Source organism: Syngnathoides biaculeatus, chromosome 17 (genome assembly GCF_019802595.1).
Source record: "Syngnathoides biaculeatus isolate LvHL_M chromosome 17, ASM1980259v1, whole genome shotgun sequence".
Classification (NCBI taxonomy): domain Eukaryota; kingdom Metazoa; phylum Chordata; class Actinopteri; order Syngnathiformes; family Syngnathidae; genus Syngnathoides; species Syngnathoides biaculeatus.
In genome coordinates, this window is record NC_084656.1 from 14,559,356 (window position 1) to 14,578,569 (window position 19,214).

Sequence of the window (19,214 nt, forward strand, 5' to 3'; positions counted from 1 at the left end):
TCTAGTTCATTCCAAAGGTGTTTGATAGGTCAGGTTCATAAATTCTTCCACACAAACTCTGCCACATTCATGATGGAAGAGTAAGGGGACTGTTGTAAGTATAAAATTACCCAAAACAATCTTGGTCGATTTAATTTCAAATTCTGAGGCATCAAAGTGGTCTATCTTAACCCTTGATCGAATAATTTATTTAGAGGCATCATGAAACCTGTCAATACAGTGAATGCAGTGAGGACACAAAGGTAATACTACAGCTTATTCAATAAATTTTTTTTCATTATTACCACTAAAATCGTATTTTACTGAACACCCCAGAGGTGTGACACTACATTGCTTTGAATTTCATGTTCTTTGGTCATTATCAAAGAGTCACTGATGGTGTAGTGGTACACACACCTGAGTTTGATGTGACTCCAGTCTCCCTGACTGCCTGGTGACCAGGTCAGGGTGTGTCTGCCTTTCACATGAAGGTGGGATAGGCTGCAGCACCTAGACCTTTGTGATGCTAAACGGCGTGGGGAATGGATGATCATTATCATATTTTTCTTTTTTCTCTGTGTTCTTAAATGATATGCAAAGGTCTTGCATGACGTCGTTGCACCATGGCCTTTTGAGCGCTGGGATTTTGTGAGAAGCAGAAAAAATGTTCCTCCCAATTTTTTGTGGAATTTAGCATTGTACAAATTGCCATGTTTGATTTAAAGATTCCTCTGTTAAGCACTTTGTATCAGCATACTTAAATAATAACTTCATGCAATCTGTGGGTGGTCATTTCATTTTAGCCTGTCCGACTCACACGCACACACACTAAGACATTATTCTGTCTCACCACACAGCACGAACCTAACAAGCGTGCAGCCTGGAGACACACACTTGGGCACAGTGAGCATTTTGTTCCCCGTCTTTAACACCTAGGGTTCAGACTACACACACACACATGCTTTCTTAATGTTCTTCTCCGCTTCACTCACACCAAACACTCAAACATTCATTTCAATTCCCAGTGATTGGTCTCTATCTTTTTAGGGAGAAAGGAACCACCCTGCAATTGTTCCATACAAACACACACACTTCGACACACAATGCCAGTATCTCTTGCCACAGGCTCCAAGGATGAATCGAACTGGAAAGTGCACTCAAATGTCACTGCCACTTCCTCTTCCACTTCAGTACAGACAAGTGGTCTCAGCCATGTAAAAGCTGAACTGCTCCCTCCTGATATTTAATGGCCATAACCCACAGATGACATGTGGACGAGATGGGCTTTCATCTGTGGTGGTAGTTCTCGTAGACTCCACCTCATTATAGATCTAACAGGCATTAGAGCTGCTGCTGTCACTCAGTCTCTCCTTTCAGTGCTTTTAATGGCCAAGCTGCAATTTCCTCTGGAGACACAATGAGTGCAAACTATAGCAAGGTTGGGTGTTTTTTTAATTTAGGTTCCATTAAGTTCCATAAAGTCACAGAAATATGGATCGCTAAACTTTTGTTTTTGTTTTTTGGGGTGAGCTTTCACCACTTGCAGAATAAATATGACGTTGTAACAAAAAATATTTTTCAAAAACTCATTATCGGGCAAAAAAGTTTTGTACACTTATTTTCAAGTAAAATGCTTTAAATAAGAGTAACTTGTCCAAAAAAAAACAATGTGGTGAGTCACTTATTTTTTGGGGGAATTTTTTCATTGTTGCTGTGTGGGTGTTCATTTTCTATTAAAAAAAATAGTGGAAAGTAGTAATAGTAAAAATGCATGCAAATTAGTTTGTCTTAGTTTCTTTTTTGTGTAATATTTTAAGGTCTAATAGCTCAATCAAATTTCAGAGCGATACTTTCCAAAATTAAGTTATGGACTCAGCCCACCTGAAGTACTTGACCTATCGCCACCACTGTTTACTGTGCTTGGAAAGACCGAAATCCAACATCCAGTATGTGTAATTTGTACTCACTGTGGCTCATACTAATTTAATAATGTGTTATATTGGGGTAGTTGCGTCTCTTAATTCAGTGAATGAAATACATCCATCCCAAACAAACACTGCCGACAGACATCCCCAACTGGGAAATTGGACACATAAACAAACACGAATAAAGTTTATATAATTGATTAAAACTCTATTATTTTTGGTTGTGTTTTGTGGTATGCTGCCAACATGCCCAACCGGAATATTGGTCTGTACTAAATTACTGTCTTTGTCTTGGATTAAGTCTAATAAGTAAGATACATTTGTATTTTACTGTACAGGGTGGGCAAAAAATAAAAAAATCCATTCAGGAGTTGTGTTATGGTCTTAAGCGATCCATTAAACTGTTACACAATTTGATGTAACCTATCAGGAACTCAATATTTTAGGTATCCTTTGCAGTGAATATGCAACAACAAACAAGTTCCATGGCTTTTAAAATCCTAACCCTATCTTTTAATGAGGAAAGTATTTATGAAGTTGAGTCCAAGAGGGGTGGAGGGATCGGGTTTCCAGTCCTTTTTGTTGACAAATGAGTCGAGTTCAAAAAAGAGGGGCTTCACCCCAAAAAAATAAACATTCATCTTCGTATGCATGATCTTGGTTTTATTTGTACCATATTGCACCACATTTAGTTTTCTTTAGACATAACAACAACAGTATTATAGTCCCCAGGTCCCAAGATATTTTAAGAGAGACTAAGTGGCATCTGTATGGCTTTTCTATACACACATAATTACACACACACACACAATAGATTATCTTCCTACGTTTGTTTGTAAGTTCTGTGGGTTCATTCAATGTGTCGTGTTACTCTTTCTTAGCATTCTCAGTTTCTGAGTTGTTTTTCCCCCCAAACCTCATTAAACTGGACCAGATGGGGGTGGAGGGAAGATGATTTAGTCTCATCTCACACTTTGGTTTATCCACAAATACACACAGCTGGTAAACAACTCTTGCTGTTTCCTTAACCTGTAACTTTGTCAACAATAGGTGTTCTGTTTCCTGTTCTGAAAATGTTCAATTTATAATATATACTAAACTTAACTTACGCTCAATCTCGATTGATCGTTTTCTGTATGTGGAGTGCACACACAATCCTGCAAGGTTCTTTCATTTCAGTCTGAATCCAAAAAGATTACATTTTCTGACACATTGCTTTGTGAGAAAAATAAACACATTTTGCTGGACACTTGAGTCATTCATTCTACATAGAGCAAGGATGAATCGAAAACTACAAAGTCACATGTTTAAGCTTAACCTTTTTTTGTTTTGTTCTTTGACTAAGCTGAATTCATACTGTTTCTTGTATTATTTAGAGGAGTCGAAAAAATATAAGAGTATTTTGCAAGATTTTAAATGAAAATTGTCCTTGTTTCAGAAATTTGAGTACTGTGTACCCCCTTGAACTGTTCTCCCACCAGCTCTTCGTCCACACTGTCTTCTGATCTAGTTCCATTATTCCATTCCTGAAGAATTATTTGTTGATTCAATTTATTAAAATGCAATACACACATTCATTTTCTGGAAATAACATTCCAAAAGTCAAAATGTGAAATCACACAAGGAATATTTGCAGTAAGCTGATACCTTAGTTTTCCAGGAATGTTACCTTTTGCAAACAGTTTCTTCATTCTGTAATCAATTAGATCACAAGTGTATAGATTCACTCTCCCAACGTCCCCAGTTACCTGACATACTGTACCTTAACTGCCAATCTTACCCCCGGTACTCTTTTTCATATCTTGTCATATATTCTGGATGGAGTTTGCATCTTCTCCAATGACAATTTTTTTTTATCTGTGTCCATTTTCTACTTGCCAATTATACCATGAGTGGCACTTTTCTATTGAGCAGAAAAGTACAACAAACTTGCATTAGGTTTTTAATTTCCAGCCGATTCTATTGACCAAGTTGTGGATTTAGAGAGTTGCATTTTGGTGGTCCACTGCTCGGCATGGATATATTAAATACAGAGAACGAACGATCTGTGACTCATAAGGTATCCTCTTTGTTTCAGACACTTCACACCCATCATGGATGAGGAACAGTGTTACTACAATGAGACCATTGCCTTCTTCTACAACCGCAGTGGCAAGTACCTAGCTACAGACTGGAACACGGTGAGTCGCTTGGTGATGGGCCTGGGCATCACAGTCTGCATCTTCATCATGCTCGCCAACCTCCTGGTGATGATTGCCATCTATGTCAACCGGAGATTCCACTTCCCCATCTACTACCTGATGGCTAACTTGGCAGCTGCAGACTTCTTTGCTGGTCTGGCCTATTTCTACTTGATGTTCAACACGGGACCAAACACGAGGCGTTTGACTGTTTCGACATGGTTGCTCCGCCAAGGCTTGATTGACACCAGCTTGACAGCCTCTGTGGCAAACCTCCTCGCTATCGCCATCGAACGCCACATCACAGTGTTCCGCATGCAACTGCACACGCGTATGAGCAACCGCCGTGTGGTGGTGGTAATCGTCATAATCTGGACCATGTCGATAGTCATGGGAGCCATTCCAAGTGTGGGCTGGAATTGCATCTGTAGTATTAAATCGTGCTCCAATATGGCACCACTTTATAGCAACTCCTACCTGGTCTTTTGGGCTGTCTTTAACCTGGTGACATTTGTTGTCATGGTGACACTGTATGCCCACATCTTTGTCTATGTGCGCCAAAGGACAATGAGGATGTCACGTCACAGCTCAGGACCACGACGTAACAAAGACACGATGATGTCACTCCTGAAAACTGTGGTGATTGTCTTGGGTAAGCATCATCCTCCCCTACATTCTATCTACGCTTCATTAATAGTTAAGTAATTGAATTCTCGAGTTCAGATAATGGTCAAACTCTATCATCAGAGGCTTTACTGTATATTGTATTGTTACTGAATGTACTGAATCTAAGTTTATCTCTGACATTCCAGACACCCCTATTTGATAAACTCTTACGCCCAAAGCTATGTATACAAGACACGTTTGATATTAAATCACAGTTATGTATGGCCACGTTTCTTTGGGCTGGAATTGTAAATTGCCGAGGCTACTTCGATGATGCCTGTTTTATCTTTCAGCTGAGCAATGTGTGAATTCTGACAGTTTTATGTCCAAACATTCCTTAGAGATATGTCACCCACTTTGCAAGATTCCAGGACTATTGTTGTGCAACAGCTGTTTTAGAGATTGAGCATTCCAGTTTTTCAAATCTTACTTGCCTACATTTCTATAGCAAATGCACTTAGCTAGCAAACACATTGAACTGACTCCAAACTGAGTTAAAGTGCAAATTGTGGGAAAAGTGCATGACGGTACTTCGGAGCAGGATGTGTTGGTCCTAGACAAAACATACCAGAGGATTCCAGGCGATTTGTCTCCCATGTGACTGCTATCTCTATGTTCAGAAGAAGGTGCTTTATTACTTTTATAGGGTGAATTGTGATACAAAAAAATTTGCACATCTAACCAATCCACAATTGAAAGCTTTATAGAATTTATTCTCAATAAGTATAATTACTTGTGATGCATTCTTGCATATGTTTTAGGATGTTTTTATACCTATACTTTGTTCATTTTGGCCGAAACCATCTTTGATTCAGTAATTTTCACATGACCTGAAGCAGAATGTCCCCCTTGGCTTGTCGGTATCAAAAAGGGTCAATGTCCTTACAAGATCTAGCCGCTTTGCAGCATTGTATAATGATTAGCAAGCTGACTCAAGGGGTCGGAGAGCTCACAGTTCCAAGTCAGACATGATCTACGTTGTGACAGTAAAACAAATGTAAAAATATCAAGAATAATGTCATTAATAGCAATGAACAGTTGTCAAGACAAGCTTCTAGTTGCTGGTAAGGGAGGTAAGCCCCCGAACACATTTTGCCGTACTCACCCTCTGGCCTTCTGGCCATCTCCCGGACTGTAAAGAACATTTGAACAAGTTACTAGGACAATACTACACACAAATATATTAAATTGTCAAGATCTGGCAAAGATGTTGCGTTGCTAACTTAAAAAAAAAATGAGTTTACGTAACAAAGACAGATAATTTTAAAGTGGGGCATGAATGAATATTGTCACTATATGATGTGGATGTTTCAAGGGTCCTTGGTTTAAGACAGAATTCCGTTAAAAATGTCTAGGTTGGAACACGTGGCCATAACTCAAATAATTACCAGAAAAGTGAACAGAAAATAAACTAAAACTAAATTAACTCCTGTGGTTGGCTTAATTGCACATTGGGTGAGAGGCAAACTATCTTATTGCAAAATTACAATGACATGTCATGACCATCATAAACCGAGATAATTCCTCTAACACTCTTAACAGTATTGTTTCTCACTCTCTCGCTCTCCCTCTTTCTCTCCTTCTCTCGCTCACTCTCTCTCTGTCTGTCTCTCTCATGAGAGAGAGAGAATACTTGCTTTCTGCTCGGGGGTGCTTTCTTGGCATTTGGGGTTATTGATAAACCAGATGTGGCCTTTCATATCAGGGTTGTCCATCCCTGATACAATGAGGGGCAAGGCTACCAGAACAGTGAGTGACTCTACTCATCAGTAATGTTTCCCAAAAATCCCTAAATGTTCCTATGTTCCTATTTTCATTTTTTTATTTGATAAGTGACCTAATCATGATATGGCTTAGACAGAGAAATTTCCCAGAACCCACACATTTCTCCGTATCAGAACAGCCAGTAAAGGGGTGGCAGCAAGCTTCTCTTTTTGAAAAATGCTTTTCGTTGCAATGGTGTTTTTCCCACCAAATTCCATCACATAGATTTGATGTCTTGAGTGTATACTGTATGTATTTTTTTTTTCGTTATAACCTAACCAGAGTAGAACGAGAATGCCTTTCAGTCTTCAGTCGGAAGAGTGAGCAAGCATGATTACTGAGCGCTGTGTTTTGCAGGTGTTCACATTTTGAGGGAATGGTTAAGAAACGCTTGACAGTATACCTCTCAGAGATGCCCCTATCATGCTTTTCCCATCTGTTGGCCAGATGATAGCTGTTTCCCTGCCAACCTCCCTGCATGTCCTTACAGGATGCTGTAAAGACATCCGTGACAGATTTCTGTCTCTAAGGCAATGAAAGAATGGGAATGTAATAGGCCAACTTGGTTTTGCACACTTAAACACATCCATAAGCATAGACATCTGCTTTAACTGTGGCCTTTCACAACTCTTTATACAGAACTATGGGTCACTAGGGCTGCTTCTTTCAGAGTAACTCAAATGCAGCTGTGATGCTGACCAATGAAGTGAACATAAAACCACTTGATTGTTTTAACCACAGACAGATGAGCTTGTATCCTCTACAGAGGTATGATTATACAGACAGACAAGCATCAAGGGACTGGAACAAATTTTATGACATTTTCAGAAGAAAAAAAAACACATTTTGATCCAACTGTATAATCAGCAGGAAAAGCTGGAAATGCATTGTAGGAACTACAAACAGGCCAGATGATTTAGATCATGACTTTTTTTTTATAGCCATCTATCCGCTCTAGAATATTTTGGGTAGGTGGGGAACATTTCATGAAAGAAAAACAAAACCATTGTAAAAGTAAAACTACTTGCTTCCCCTTCGTAAGATCATGATTCCATCCATTGCCTATTACATCATCTGAAGGGTGGCCCTAAAGAGTTGAGGGGAAAAAAACTGTATTTGATTAATAAACGTGATACTGACTACAGGCCCATAGGTTATGGGGCACGAATACTTATACCATAAACAGGAAACCACAAACCAGAAATCAATTCCTCACTCCACCATGTATCAATCCATCTATTCAGTCAACAACCACAGTCTGCAATTATCCTTTATTTTGCACAGGTATTGAGACAAAAAAAATGCAGAAGGTAATACACACTAGCTACTTTCCCACTACATTGCCAGTAAATTGGCCCATTAGACCTTTAACAGTGAAGAGAGCATTTATTTAATTCACTTTCCATCAGAATTTGCCAAAATGGAATGAGTGCATTTTCACACAGCGCATGTGGCCTTGCAATTAAATGATTTGATACCAGCGCAACTCGTACAATTGCTTTCAGCTCAATGGATGCGGACAATTAGTCTCGGGTGTGTCGAGTATGCATGAAGTGTGGTATCCTCTCATAACTCAACCATTGGATGCTCAATGGTAGTATCGGAAGTCATCTTTTCTTACCCAAAACCAAACCATATCCTAACCCCAATCCTAACCTTTGAAAAGTAACAGCTGGCTTCTGGTAACAGCATCAGTTTTCTGGTCATTGAGGTGCAGCATAAGCATTTAGCTGTGAAGAGACTGCACACCGTAATAATATATTAATTATCTAATTGGGTACTGTTACATTTTATATCACAAGCACAGAATCTCTGGCTTAGCGCAACTTCATTTGAATCTCATGCATAAAGATTTGACTAAATATAGAATAGGTTTAACATTTAAAATTTTGGGAAAAATATCTGGGAGAAATAAATCCCTCTTGACACACCCCTTGCTGGAAGGTAATCAGCGGGGATTATCTTGGAGATATCCAATACTCAGGCCTTTGCTGACTTTGATAGGTAGGGGGGAAAAATCCTTAAATTTTATTGCCATGTCTTCTAAAAAAAAAACAGGGAGCTGTCAAAAATCTGTGAAAATACAAGATTAGTTGGGCAACGTGAAAGAACCCATTTAAGTTAAGAGCTAGTAGCCATCACTTCAGTTGTAGGTCTCAAATTACCTTTCAGAGTCCTTTATTAGATAATCAGTGATCGTGTTTACCGACGTAGGCACATTCACTCTAATGGGCACCTGTGCTCTTAGTGCATAAAGCTGCTGGTGCCTTTCGCAGCCAGAAAAAAAGTTTGAGTGACACTGGCAGATCATTCTTTTCACGTCCGTTCTCTGAGTCAACACTTCTGTCCAACAGAAGTCTTTATCTGTGTGTGCAGTGTTTGCATCAGGTGTTGGACCCTCTGTGAATGAATTACTGTATCTCGACTGTCTTGTTGTCCGATGCTCGATCAAATCATCAGTACGTGCCAACACATACATTGGACAAGTGTGAGAAAACAAATGCCGTGAAGGCTGTGGCGTTGCTTATTTTGGTTTGCCATACGATTATCACTGCCTTTGTGCCAACTTTCTGAAGGCAGAACCAATCTGACATGGTGGCAAGCCAAACTCCACAATCCGCTGTCATAGTGGAAAGATGCCTGGTATGCAGATCACACTATCACCTGTTATGGGTGTGCCTGTACTGTATATCTGTGGTTGAAATTCTTATTGGAAGGAATTTCTGTTCACAGTGCAGCTTTTCTAATCAACACAATAGCATCCTTATGGTTTATGTTGAAGCATGCGTCAGTTGCTAATTTGCACCACAGGGTTGTAATCTCGTTTGAAATGTACTGTTAAATGCTTGCCTAACAACTTGTGTTAATTTTTACAGCTTTGGTTCACTTTTACCTCAAGTATTGTGCCAACCAGTGAGTCGTTATTTACTTACCATTGGAATATCCCAAGTATAATGCAACAATACCTGTTCACAGTGTGACTTTTTTAATCAGGCACACTTGAGTCCTTGTGGTTTTCATTCAACCATGTCTAAATTCCTAATTTGTGAAAAACTCTAAAATCTCATTTGAAAATTAGATACAATATGGTCATCAAAGATTCAGTATGTCAAAGTTTTAAAAGATCTGACATCTAAAAGCAATCCAGCGCAGTGATTTGACCACTGACTTAAGCGTTGTTGTCCATCTTCAGTCAGCTGTTGTTAAAATTACAGTCAGATCCTTCACAGAGGAGCTCCGAGTACTGAATATTAATTTCACCAGGACTTTCAAATCCAAAAATTGGACTAAAATAGGAAAAAAAAACAATTGAACCTCAAAACAATTGCTAGCTAATTCCATTTTGGATATTTTTCCATGTTTTTGTTGCAATGGAGCAGAAATAAGCTTTATTACCATTGCAAAGAAGTCACTGTGCTTCCAGTCTTTTAGATATGCTTCTCCAAACATTAGCTCATGCTATTCACACCGGCAGCCTGTTTATCAGTCATGCTGAAAACCTAGTGAAACTTTGTGATTTTATCTTATCTACAGTGTGTGGAAGTAGTGATGTGGAGAAAGAGAGAGTAAAAAGAAATCTCGGTCGAGGACAAACCGGAAACCACAGAGCCATTTCAGAAGTACACATGCAGTAATGGTTTCTGCTGACTGCTTTATTTCAATGGCATCCTGGTCACGACCTCAGATGATTACTGGTCTTGGGAAATCACAGAATGAGATAAAAACTGAAAGAGAGTGCTACAGGGACGGACCTTAAGATTTAGAGTGGGGGAAAAATGTAGATTGCTGTAAGTAAGGCGTGACTAAGCTTGGCCAAGGCAACGCAAGTGGTCAAGAAAATTAGAGGTGCTGACCTTGTGAACAATAGAAAATGGAGAAACTCGATAAGATAATTAGTAATCGATAGATTAGTTAATGGGGGAAGGTTCCATTGAAGACAACTGAGAAATTGTGTCTTTGAGGGAAATAGAAATGAGATTAATCATAAACATCCAAGACAGATGATCATTGATACTTTGTCCAACTGGATAGAGTACAAATGAAGAGTTTGTTTTCAAAACGAGACATAGGCATTTTTTTTCAGATTTACGAAACTCGCGCCAAAATTATCCAGCTCCGAATGGATAATTTTGGCGCGAGTTTCGTAAATCTGAAAAAAATGCCTACGTCTCGTTTTGAAAACAAACTCTTCAAATGAAAATCGCTAGACAAAGCTCGTCAAGGACATCGGGCAGAGGACATCTCCATATATTGTACCGAATCTTGAAGGTCAACAAAGGGGATGACCAAGGAACAGGGAGAGGTGCTCCAGCACAGACTGACTCAAATAAAGAGACTGTAAACAATGATGAAGCATAATCAAAAACAGCCATCTACTGTACAATTGAGCCCAGCTCACCTGCAGCCACACCTAGAATCAAAATGAACACAACGCAACAGAAATTTGGTGTAGAGAAATATAACCAAAGCATAGAGCTCAATCACAACCCTAATGATGACAAACGGCATCCAAAATGGATGCAAAGATATTTCATGATATTTTATGAACAAGAACAAGAGGGTTTATAGACCTTTTCAGCAATTTTGTATTCCATGAGACTAAATGCTTCTTAAATAGACAGTAATTACAATGGGCGGGGGGGGGGGGTCTTAACTTAAAGCAGGGGGAACAGTTAATTTACTGTGACTTATTACCTAACAATGGCCTTCATTCCATGACTGAAGTCCTCTGGTAAGAAAAGAAAATGATGACGAAGTTGACTGCAAGGCTTAGCATGCAAGAACTATCATAATGTTTCCACATGAAGTTGAGATTTTATTGCATTGGTGCCATTAGCAATTATGTAATAAAGTGCTGGTGTATATTTGGCTGGACATATTTAACTTAATGGAAACTATGCTGCCGGAACACTGGAGCAACAGGTTGGAGCGTTGGCCTCACAGTTCTAAGGACTGGAGTTCGAATCCCGGCCACACTTGGGTGGAGTTTGCATGTTATCCCCATGCCTGTGTGGGTTTTCTCCGGCCGCTCCGGTTTCATCCCACATCCCAAAAACATGCATTAATCGTAGAGTCTCCATGGACCTTTGGTATGATTGTGAGTCTGTATGCTTGTGCGTTTCTATGTGCCCTGCTATTGGTTGGCAACCAGTTCAGGGTGTACCCTGCTTCCTGCCAGATGATCGCTCAGATAGACATCTTACGTGACATTGGTGAGGATAAGCAGCTTAGAAAATGAATGGAATGAAATTATGCTTCATATATTTAATTTATCAAATGATACTTGCAATAACTACATGATGAGTTGCTATCTGACAGTATTGAAATGAGATTTAAGGCATGCAGTGGCTCATAAGGATGATTAGTCCTGACTCACCAATTTAAGGGATCTGATTAAGCCCTGACTAACTACTTGGTATGTATTAGAGCTGCTTTTAAATCATACCAAATGCACTTCCAAAGGCTGAATTTGTTGTTGTCACAATGCCCAACAAGACCTGGAAAATCTCAAAACAGTTTTCCAGACATTTCAAGATTTTCCAGTGACTGCTGAGGAACTCTGTTTGTTTACATTTCTCCAAAGACTGCTCTGCTTTCTCCAGTTTCTTTCCCCTATATTTGACATTTTCTAGCGGTGACAAGGCAAGTAGATTTACTTTGGTCCGCCAAAAACATATTCCTTCATTCCATCCACAAAAAAACGCTCTTTGGGAGTAAGCTATCTGAATGAGATGGATTTCTAACATGTGTGGGATGGCCAATTTGTATCTTTGTCCTTTTGAAGAAAGTTGTGTGAAGTAAGTTAGTAAGTAAGAAAGTGTTGATACATTCCCCTGGATTTACAACATAAATGAAAGACACTCATGGGAGAAACCTCACGGCGAGATGCAGAATCTTTGCTTGGGGACATTGGTAGTATAGAGGGTCCGACAACCAAAATTTGTGTAGTAGTCATGGGATCATTTGTTCCATTCCCATGACCCTGCAATTCACTGAGAATGTAGTCTGCCTTTCCTAATGTGGATCTTTTATTTTTGTACTGACAATAGATGTGAATATTCTACATCCAATTCAAAGAAATTATTAATTGAGTTGTATATTTCTGTTGAGACTAGAATTCTTGAGAATCACGGTTTAGGCAATCCAGGGAAGAGTTTGCATGGACTCCCGATGCTTGCCTTGGTATTCCTGGTACTTTGTATCCTACCCTCGTACATGCATGCCAGGATAAGTGAAGACTATAAATTGTCCTATAGTGTGAATATAAGTCTGAATGGTTGTTTTACCGTTTTGTGCTGTGTAATTGTCTGGTGACTAGGAAATTGTGTCTGCTGGGAACGGCTCCAGTTAACCTGCTAGCCTCATGAAAATTCTGTAGAAAATGGGTGAATGTCAACGGGATTATGTTTCATTTTCTTAAAAGGGATTTAACATTGCCATATTGGAATTTTGTGTTTGCAAAATGTTTTTGTCCCTCACAGTGGATCTGAATTGAGATGTGTATTCATTTGCAGAAGACTTGAACCACAGTTCTTCAATACAAGTATTTCTCATAACATTAGATGAGTTCAACCCTTTTCTGCTGTGGAGCTTCACCTTTGCTAGTGGAATGATGAAGGTTTATTTGGGAATAATAATAGTACACTATTTACAAAAATATTTGCATAAAGATCCGGATTTACTCAAAGATGGTGCTCGGCAGTGTAATTTTATTTTCCCAAGTCCAGGTGTGGCAATAACAGTTTAGCTCCCACAACTCAGTACTCCAACAATTGATTCAATTGGTAGAATGAGGAAACTGGTTAGGAAAACTCAATATCTGGGTGGTTGGTAGGTATTGGCTAGCACAGAAGAATTAGTCATCAGCCAGCCTAAATTGGTATAGATACGAACTGCGAGTCAGCTTTAACTGATTGAAGTATCATGAAACCATTCAGAAAACTAAAGGTACATGGGCTATTTATTATGTATTTTGCATTCTCTGAGTTCCCGTCTTCCCCAGTTAGATTCTGTTGAAACTGGAGAGTCTTTACTTTTCCTACTGTTGTCCAGATCTGCTCACAGACACTTAAGATTTACTACATTGACGTAGCATGAAGACGTGAGATCATTTCACCAGATCTTTACAAACATGACATTTCTAAAAAAGAAAATTCTCATGGCAGATTAAAGAAACTCAAAAGACTGATTATCCAGTAGCAATGTTAAAATCTGGTTTTAATTTATATCCTATAGGATTTTTGCATCGCTATGTTTGACACATTTGACACACAGCCTGGATTCTTTTATTTGCCACATTTTTTGCTCCTTTTATATACTAGCTTGACGTTTCTTGCACCAAGGCTTTTCATAATCAGAGAAGGATGTTGAAACAAATGATGCGGACAGCTTGGGTGTGAGACATTCTGGAAAATGACCAAACTCCAAAGAGTCAGCCTGCATTGCTGGAAAGTGAGGTCAAGCTTTTTTGCTCCAGTTGCTGCCTGCAAACCCTCCCAGACAACAGGCCTCCCCATCAAGGAGCTTGTTGTCCTCATGTCTTATTAATACTTTTTTTCTGTACTGCTGTCTCCATGGGTTAATGTGCTGAAGTTTAGTCGTCATTGGGACAAATGGCCTCTGTTGACCTAATTTGCTAAACTTGACCTTGACATTTATGAAGAATGACTCAGGGGCCGCTGCACTGCGCTATCGATCTTGTCACCCAAATGACTTTGGAATAGTATGTGTGTGATGCTGGAATTATACGAAACATCATCTGGAGACATTCCAGATATCAGTCAGTCTCCCAGTGGGTCAACTTGTTATCGACATTCACTTCATGAATACCGTTTTTTGAAACCTGGAAAAGTCGTATTGAGTAGCGTCAAATACTGCACCTACACTGAAAAGCAAAAGAGTTACTACAATTTTTTTTTTCCCGTGTGTTTCTTTTCAATGTGGCCGTAATGCTCCTTGGTAGTAATGTAAGATGTTGTGTGTTGTGTTAGTCTTCAGGGGGTAAATTTTTGTGGAACTGAACTGCTTTCTCTTTTGTTTTGTTTTTTTTGTTTCAGCTCCCTTTTTCTTAAAGCCTTTTTGTTGGAATTTGGTGATCTGTCAAAGCATTGTCAATACAATTTCACCAAAATTGCAATAGTTTAAGTACATCATCATAGGGAGGTGATTTAAGTAGAATTTAATTTATTTAACTGGAATGAATTTATTTCAACCATTTAAATACAGAACACAGTACCATCATATTACTGCATAAGTTAAATTTGTAAAAAAAATTATAAAATTGTTTAACAGTATATTTAATGTTTCATGCAATCTGGCACTCTTATACCTACTGTCAATATTTCATAATTAGCACTAAAATAAACAGTGAAGTATATGTTTGTATTTGATGCCTTCAGGTAATGCTGTACACAGAAGTTGTAGTCAGCACATCTGCTTCACAGTCGAAAGGTTCACAGTTCAGATCTCCACACATTAGGCCTTCCTGTTTGGAGTTTGCGTGTTCGCCCTGTGCTTGTTTGGGTTTTCTCCAGTTACGCTGGTTTCCTCCCACACACACAAACACACACCGAAAAAAACATACTTCTTAAGTTAATTGATGAATCTAAATTGCTCAAAGTTGTAACTGTGACCATGAAAGGTTGTTTGTTTGTACGTATTTGATGACTGACTGACCAGGATGTACCGCATCTCTCACCTGGGATTAGCGTCAGGTCACCGTGGCTCTATTGAGGAGAAGTAGGTTTCCTCTCACATCCCAAAAACATGCATTAATTGAGAGTCTAAATTGCCCCTTGGTATGATTGTGAGTGGGACTGTTGTTGATCTCTATGTGCCCTGCGATTGGCTGGCAACCAGTTCAGGGTGTACCCCGCTTCCTGCCTGATGACAGCTGGGATAGTATCCAGCGCTCCCGCGACCCTCATGAGGATAAGCACCTGGGAAAATGAAAGAATGAATGAATAGTACAGAAAATGTATTTATTTTAACCTTAATAGGAACTCCAGTTTTCCTATCCATGCTCCCGTAGTTGCGTTTTAATTTGTGTGGCCCAATTTTAAATTCTTCTTCATTATGGCTCCACAGGTGCATTTATCATCTGCTGGACCCCAGGTCTTGTCATTCTCCTCCTTGATGTCTTTTGTGCCAGCTGCAATGTCCTCACCTATGAAAAGTTCTTCCTGCTTCTCGCCGAGTTCAACTCCGCCATGAACCCCATCATCTACTCCTACCGTGATAAAGAGATGAGCGCCACCTTCAGACAGATCCTGTGCTGTCAGCGGCAGGAGAACGTCAACGGGATGGCAGCGGAGGGGTCTGACCGATCGGCGTCGTCCATCAACCACACGGTGCTCAGTGGCGGCATGCATCACCATCACAACAACGAACACTCTGTGGTATAAAGGGTCAAGGCGAATTGCTGAACTCCGGGTGAGAGGCTGCATGAGAAGGTCTAACGACTCAGAACGTGATGTGAAGACATAATCTCGTGAATGGGATAACGGAAGGAAGATGGACACTTTTCACAGAACACTACGTATGAAGGATGAGGAGTGATCAGATGTCTTTAATGCCTCTGAAATGCTGTTGATATTGTTGTTTCTGACATATTTTCTATTTGTGTTAAATGTGTTGTGACGGGCAACGCTAATACAAACTATTTTGTCTGTGAAATTATGATAATGCCAGTATAACATGCACCCCCTCTCCAGTGTACTGTAACGTTACTGTATACTCCAGTTACTTCCAGCAAGCACAAATGCATGAAGGATGGAAAAGACATTGTTTTGATTATTTTTGTTGATAATTAGCAGGATAATGCAAAAACCTCCCACAAACCATTTTTTGAGAAACATTTTGCTGGGGGGGGGGTATAATCACATTTTGTGAGGGTTTGGGCTCTACCACCAGTTTAGTAGCAGTCAGTTAAAATCCATCCAGTTTGACACGAAGTAGCAAGTAGTCTGGTCGCTGATAAATAGAGCAACTAAGTAAAGTGGACCACTTTTTTTTACTTATGTTAACAGACTTTGTCGAAGGTCTGCACTCCACTGAGTGCCATTCTGGGCACAAATTTGGTTGTATTCATTGCGACCAATGCGGTTCAATTACAAAATTTGTTTGTGAAGCTTTATCTCAACAAAACAATAAGATAGATGATTACTGTGCTTTGATTTGATGATTCGCCTTTTGAAACAAAAAACTGTCTTTTGTCATATTTTGATGTTCATCGCCAAGTAGACTTTAATTGACACATTAAAGGAAACTCATTCACTGTCATTGGAGGCTGTTGAATACAAATTTCCATGTTAGCATGGAGGACCGCAGTGATTAATAGCTCATCTAATGCCACAAAAACTTGGGTCAAATTTGTAAGCTCAAGTTCTGTGATAATGGAGTTGATCAGATACAGATTAATGCTGTTTTGAAACGTTTGAAGACCGCATAGCATCCAAAAATGATCCACTCAACAGCTACAGGCTGTCATCATATGTCAAAACATGAGGGTCAAATAGCTGCAAGAAATCCCTACTTGTTTATTTACCATCTAAGAAATTAAAGACAACTTGTTCTTGGGATTTTACCAAAGAAGGGGAGAAGGATCTTTGCAGTTTACTGCACGCAGGCGCAGACCCAATGTGTCATGCAGAAAGATGGTGAGGTTGTCTTATTCGTATTCTGAGTGTTAGCGGAAAGCAGATCATGACATGAAATGTGATGACTTGTGTACCTCTTTATATTTTATCTTTGATTTTTGCATCCAGGAATCAGGAGAGGCCTAAACGGCATTTTGATGCAAAGAAAAAGAAATAGTCAGTGAGATGAATGTAGTGATTCCTCTCAAAATGTCAAGCATGAAGTGGATTCTATGATGGCCTTAAGTGTGAAATTCACCCAGTCTGTGGTCCCATAGCACGTCTGTTCTGTTGTTCAATTTCCATTTTAATGAAATCCTTTTATTCGGGGAAAAGGTCACTCTTATGAGATCACAGCTTGGCTTTGGAAAACACCACAGCTGAGCAGTGCTAACTTGTCCTTCTGACCCCAGATTGAATGTTACACACCAGTATTGGCAAAGAAAAAAAAATGAACTTTTATGTACATAGATGAGTTTTTATGATGTGACGTGTTGAAGTGATGGTGAGGTTGATCTTTGTTGTTCCATTTTAATCAAATGTTTACAATACTGTAGCATTTCTACAGTCACTAACAACTAAAAAACAAATCATTTACAGATTATAAAACTGCATTTTTTCCAACAAATACATCTTAGTTCCTGGGCTAGCGTTTCCATTGCATTGTGTGTACATGATGGTAATAGCCATATCTTCTTTTTACTTATTCTACATGATCAGTTGATTCAGGAGGACATGGAAAACCAATTAAATTGATAACATACCAAACTGAATCATACTGCTTGAATGTATTTGGAAACCTCAAGAACGACGGTCTCAACCTAAGACGTTTCGACTTTGCAACGTTTGCCATTTTGTCTGGCTTTTGCTTCTCCGTGTTTGTGCGCCTGGCGTACTTCACCTTTTTCGCCCTCCTTTTTCGACATTATCGCCCCAAAGAAGAAAGCTGTGTCTTTTAGGAATGCTTCTGCAGCCTAAAGAAAATGAAGCTCAAGATCACAAAAAGATTGGAGAAAGGAGAGACACCAATGCTACCAAGGCTTCAGTCGGTCGACCGTGGTGACAATTATTAAAGACAAAGCCCGTATTTCAGCGCATGTGAAGGGTTCCGTTCCTATGTCAGATACAATAATCACAAAACAAGGTTCTTTGATACTTGTCGAGATGGAGAGGGTTGAGGATCAGGTTCCTTCGCAATAGCTAAGTGCAGCCTCCCTTTCTTCTTCTCCATCCACATTGCAGCAATAATGCTAAGTACATCATCTTGTTTATTTAAATGTATTTGTTTTTTATACAAAGTATTTTGATGTAAAATCTGACTTTAACAGTGGAATCCGACTTGAGTCAAAATTCGAGTTAAGTCACTCCTGTTGGAACGGATCTCAGTCGTAGACCAAGGACTCCCTGTAAATTGTTATGGTTCTTCTTGATTGTTCACTGCATGGATCTTTGCATGAGTGTGTATTGGAATTGTGCATTGTACAATTCCCACATTGTCTCGTTCAGTTTATTTTAATTTTGCAGTCATGTAGTAGTAAGATTGGCACATTTTCTACAAATATTAATATACTTTTATACGGACTCTTTTAAATTATTGTTAGGGATGCAAGCCAGTTGATGTTCTCAAATATGCAAGGTTTCGAAACAATGGGGTTATCTTACTTACATCCACACACCCTCAATCCCTTATGCCAGCCTAAAGTCAGCTGACGATAATGAAAACATGTCTGCTTAATGTTTTGTCCTTCCTTAATTGAGTACTAAATATTTAGATATTATTTCAGATGCATGGCTGAAAAGGCGCCAGAAGGTACAGTTTGCGCACCGTAGCAGTCCCAGTTAGAAGATAGAAGTTATGGTCTTTATGGAAAGGTTACAGTGTTCTCTTTTTTTTTTTTTTATCATCTGCCTGAGTCAGACTATTGCCTTCCCACACATACCCTCAAGCAACTTTACTGACAGCTCTTTGACGGATTATTATTATTGTTTAGAAGGCTTTGTGTCATCTGGCTGTCGCTACACTGTAACAATGAGGCAAGGTCCCAAGAAATTTGTCATCAAAT

At 39.3% G+C, this 19,214-nt stretch overlaps 1 protein-coding gene across 4 annotated transcripts in view; it reads left to right on the forward strand.

Annotated features, from left to right (window-relative positions):
• lpar1 (lysophosphatidic acid receptor 1) overlaps positions 1-16,795 on the forward strand; it is a 51,196-nt gene extending 34,401 nt beyond the window's left edge. For all 4 annotated transcript variants that reach the window (XM_061801240.1, XM_061801239.1, XM_061801237.1 and 1 more), the window contains 2 exons: positions 3,982-4,736; positions 15,602-16,795. In XM_061801240.1, coding sequence (XP_061657224.1) covers positions 3,998-4,736; positions 15,602-15,918 — 1,056 coding nt within the window. In that variant the 5' untranslated portion in view covers positions 3,982-3,997 and the 3' untranslated portion in view covers positions 15,919-16,795. The remainder of the gene's footprint in view (positions 1-3,981; positions 4,737-15,601) is intronic.
• The last annotated feature ends 2,419 nt before the right edge of the window (positions 16,796-19,214 follow it).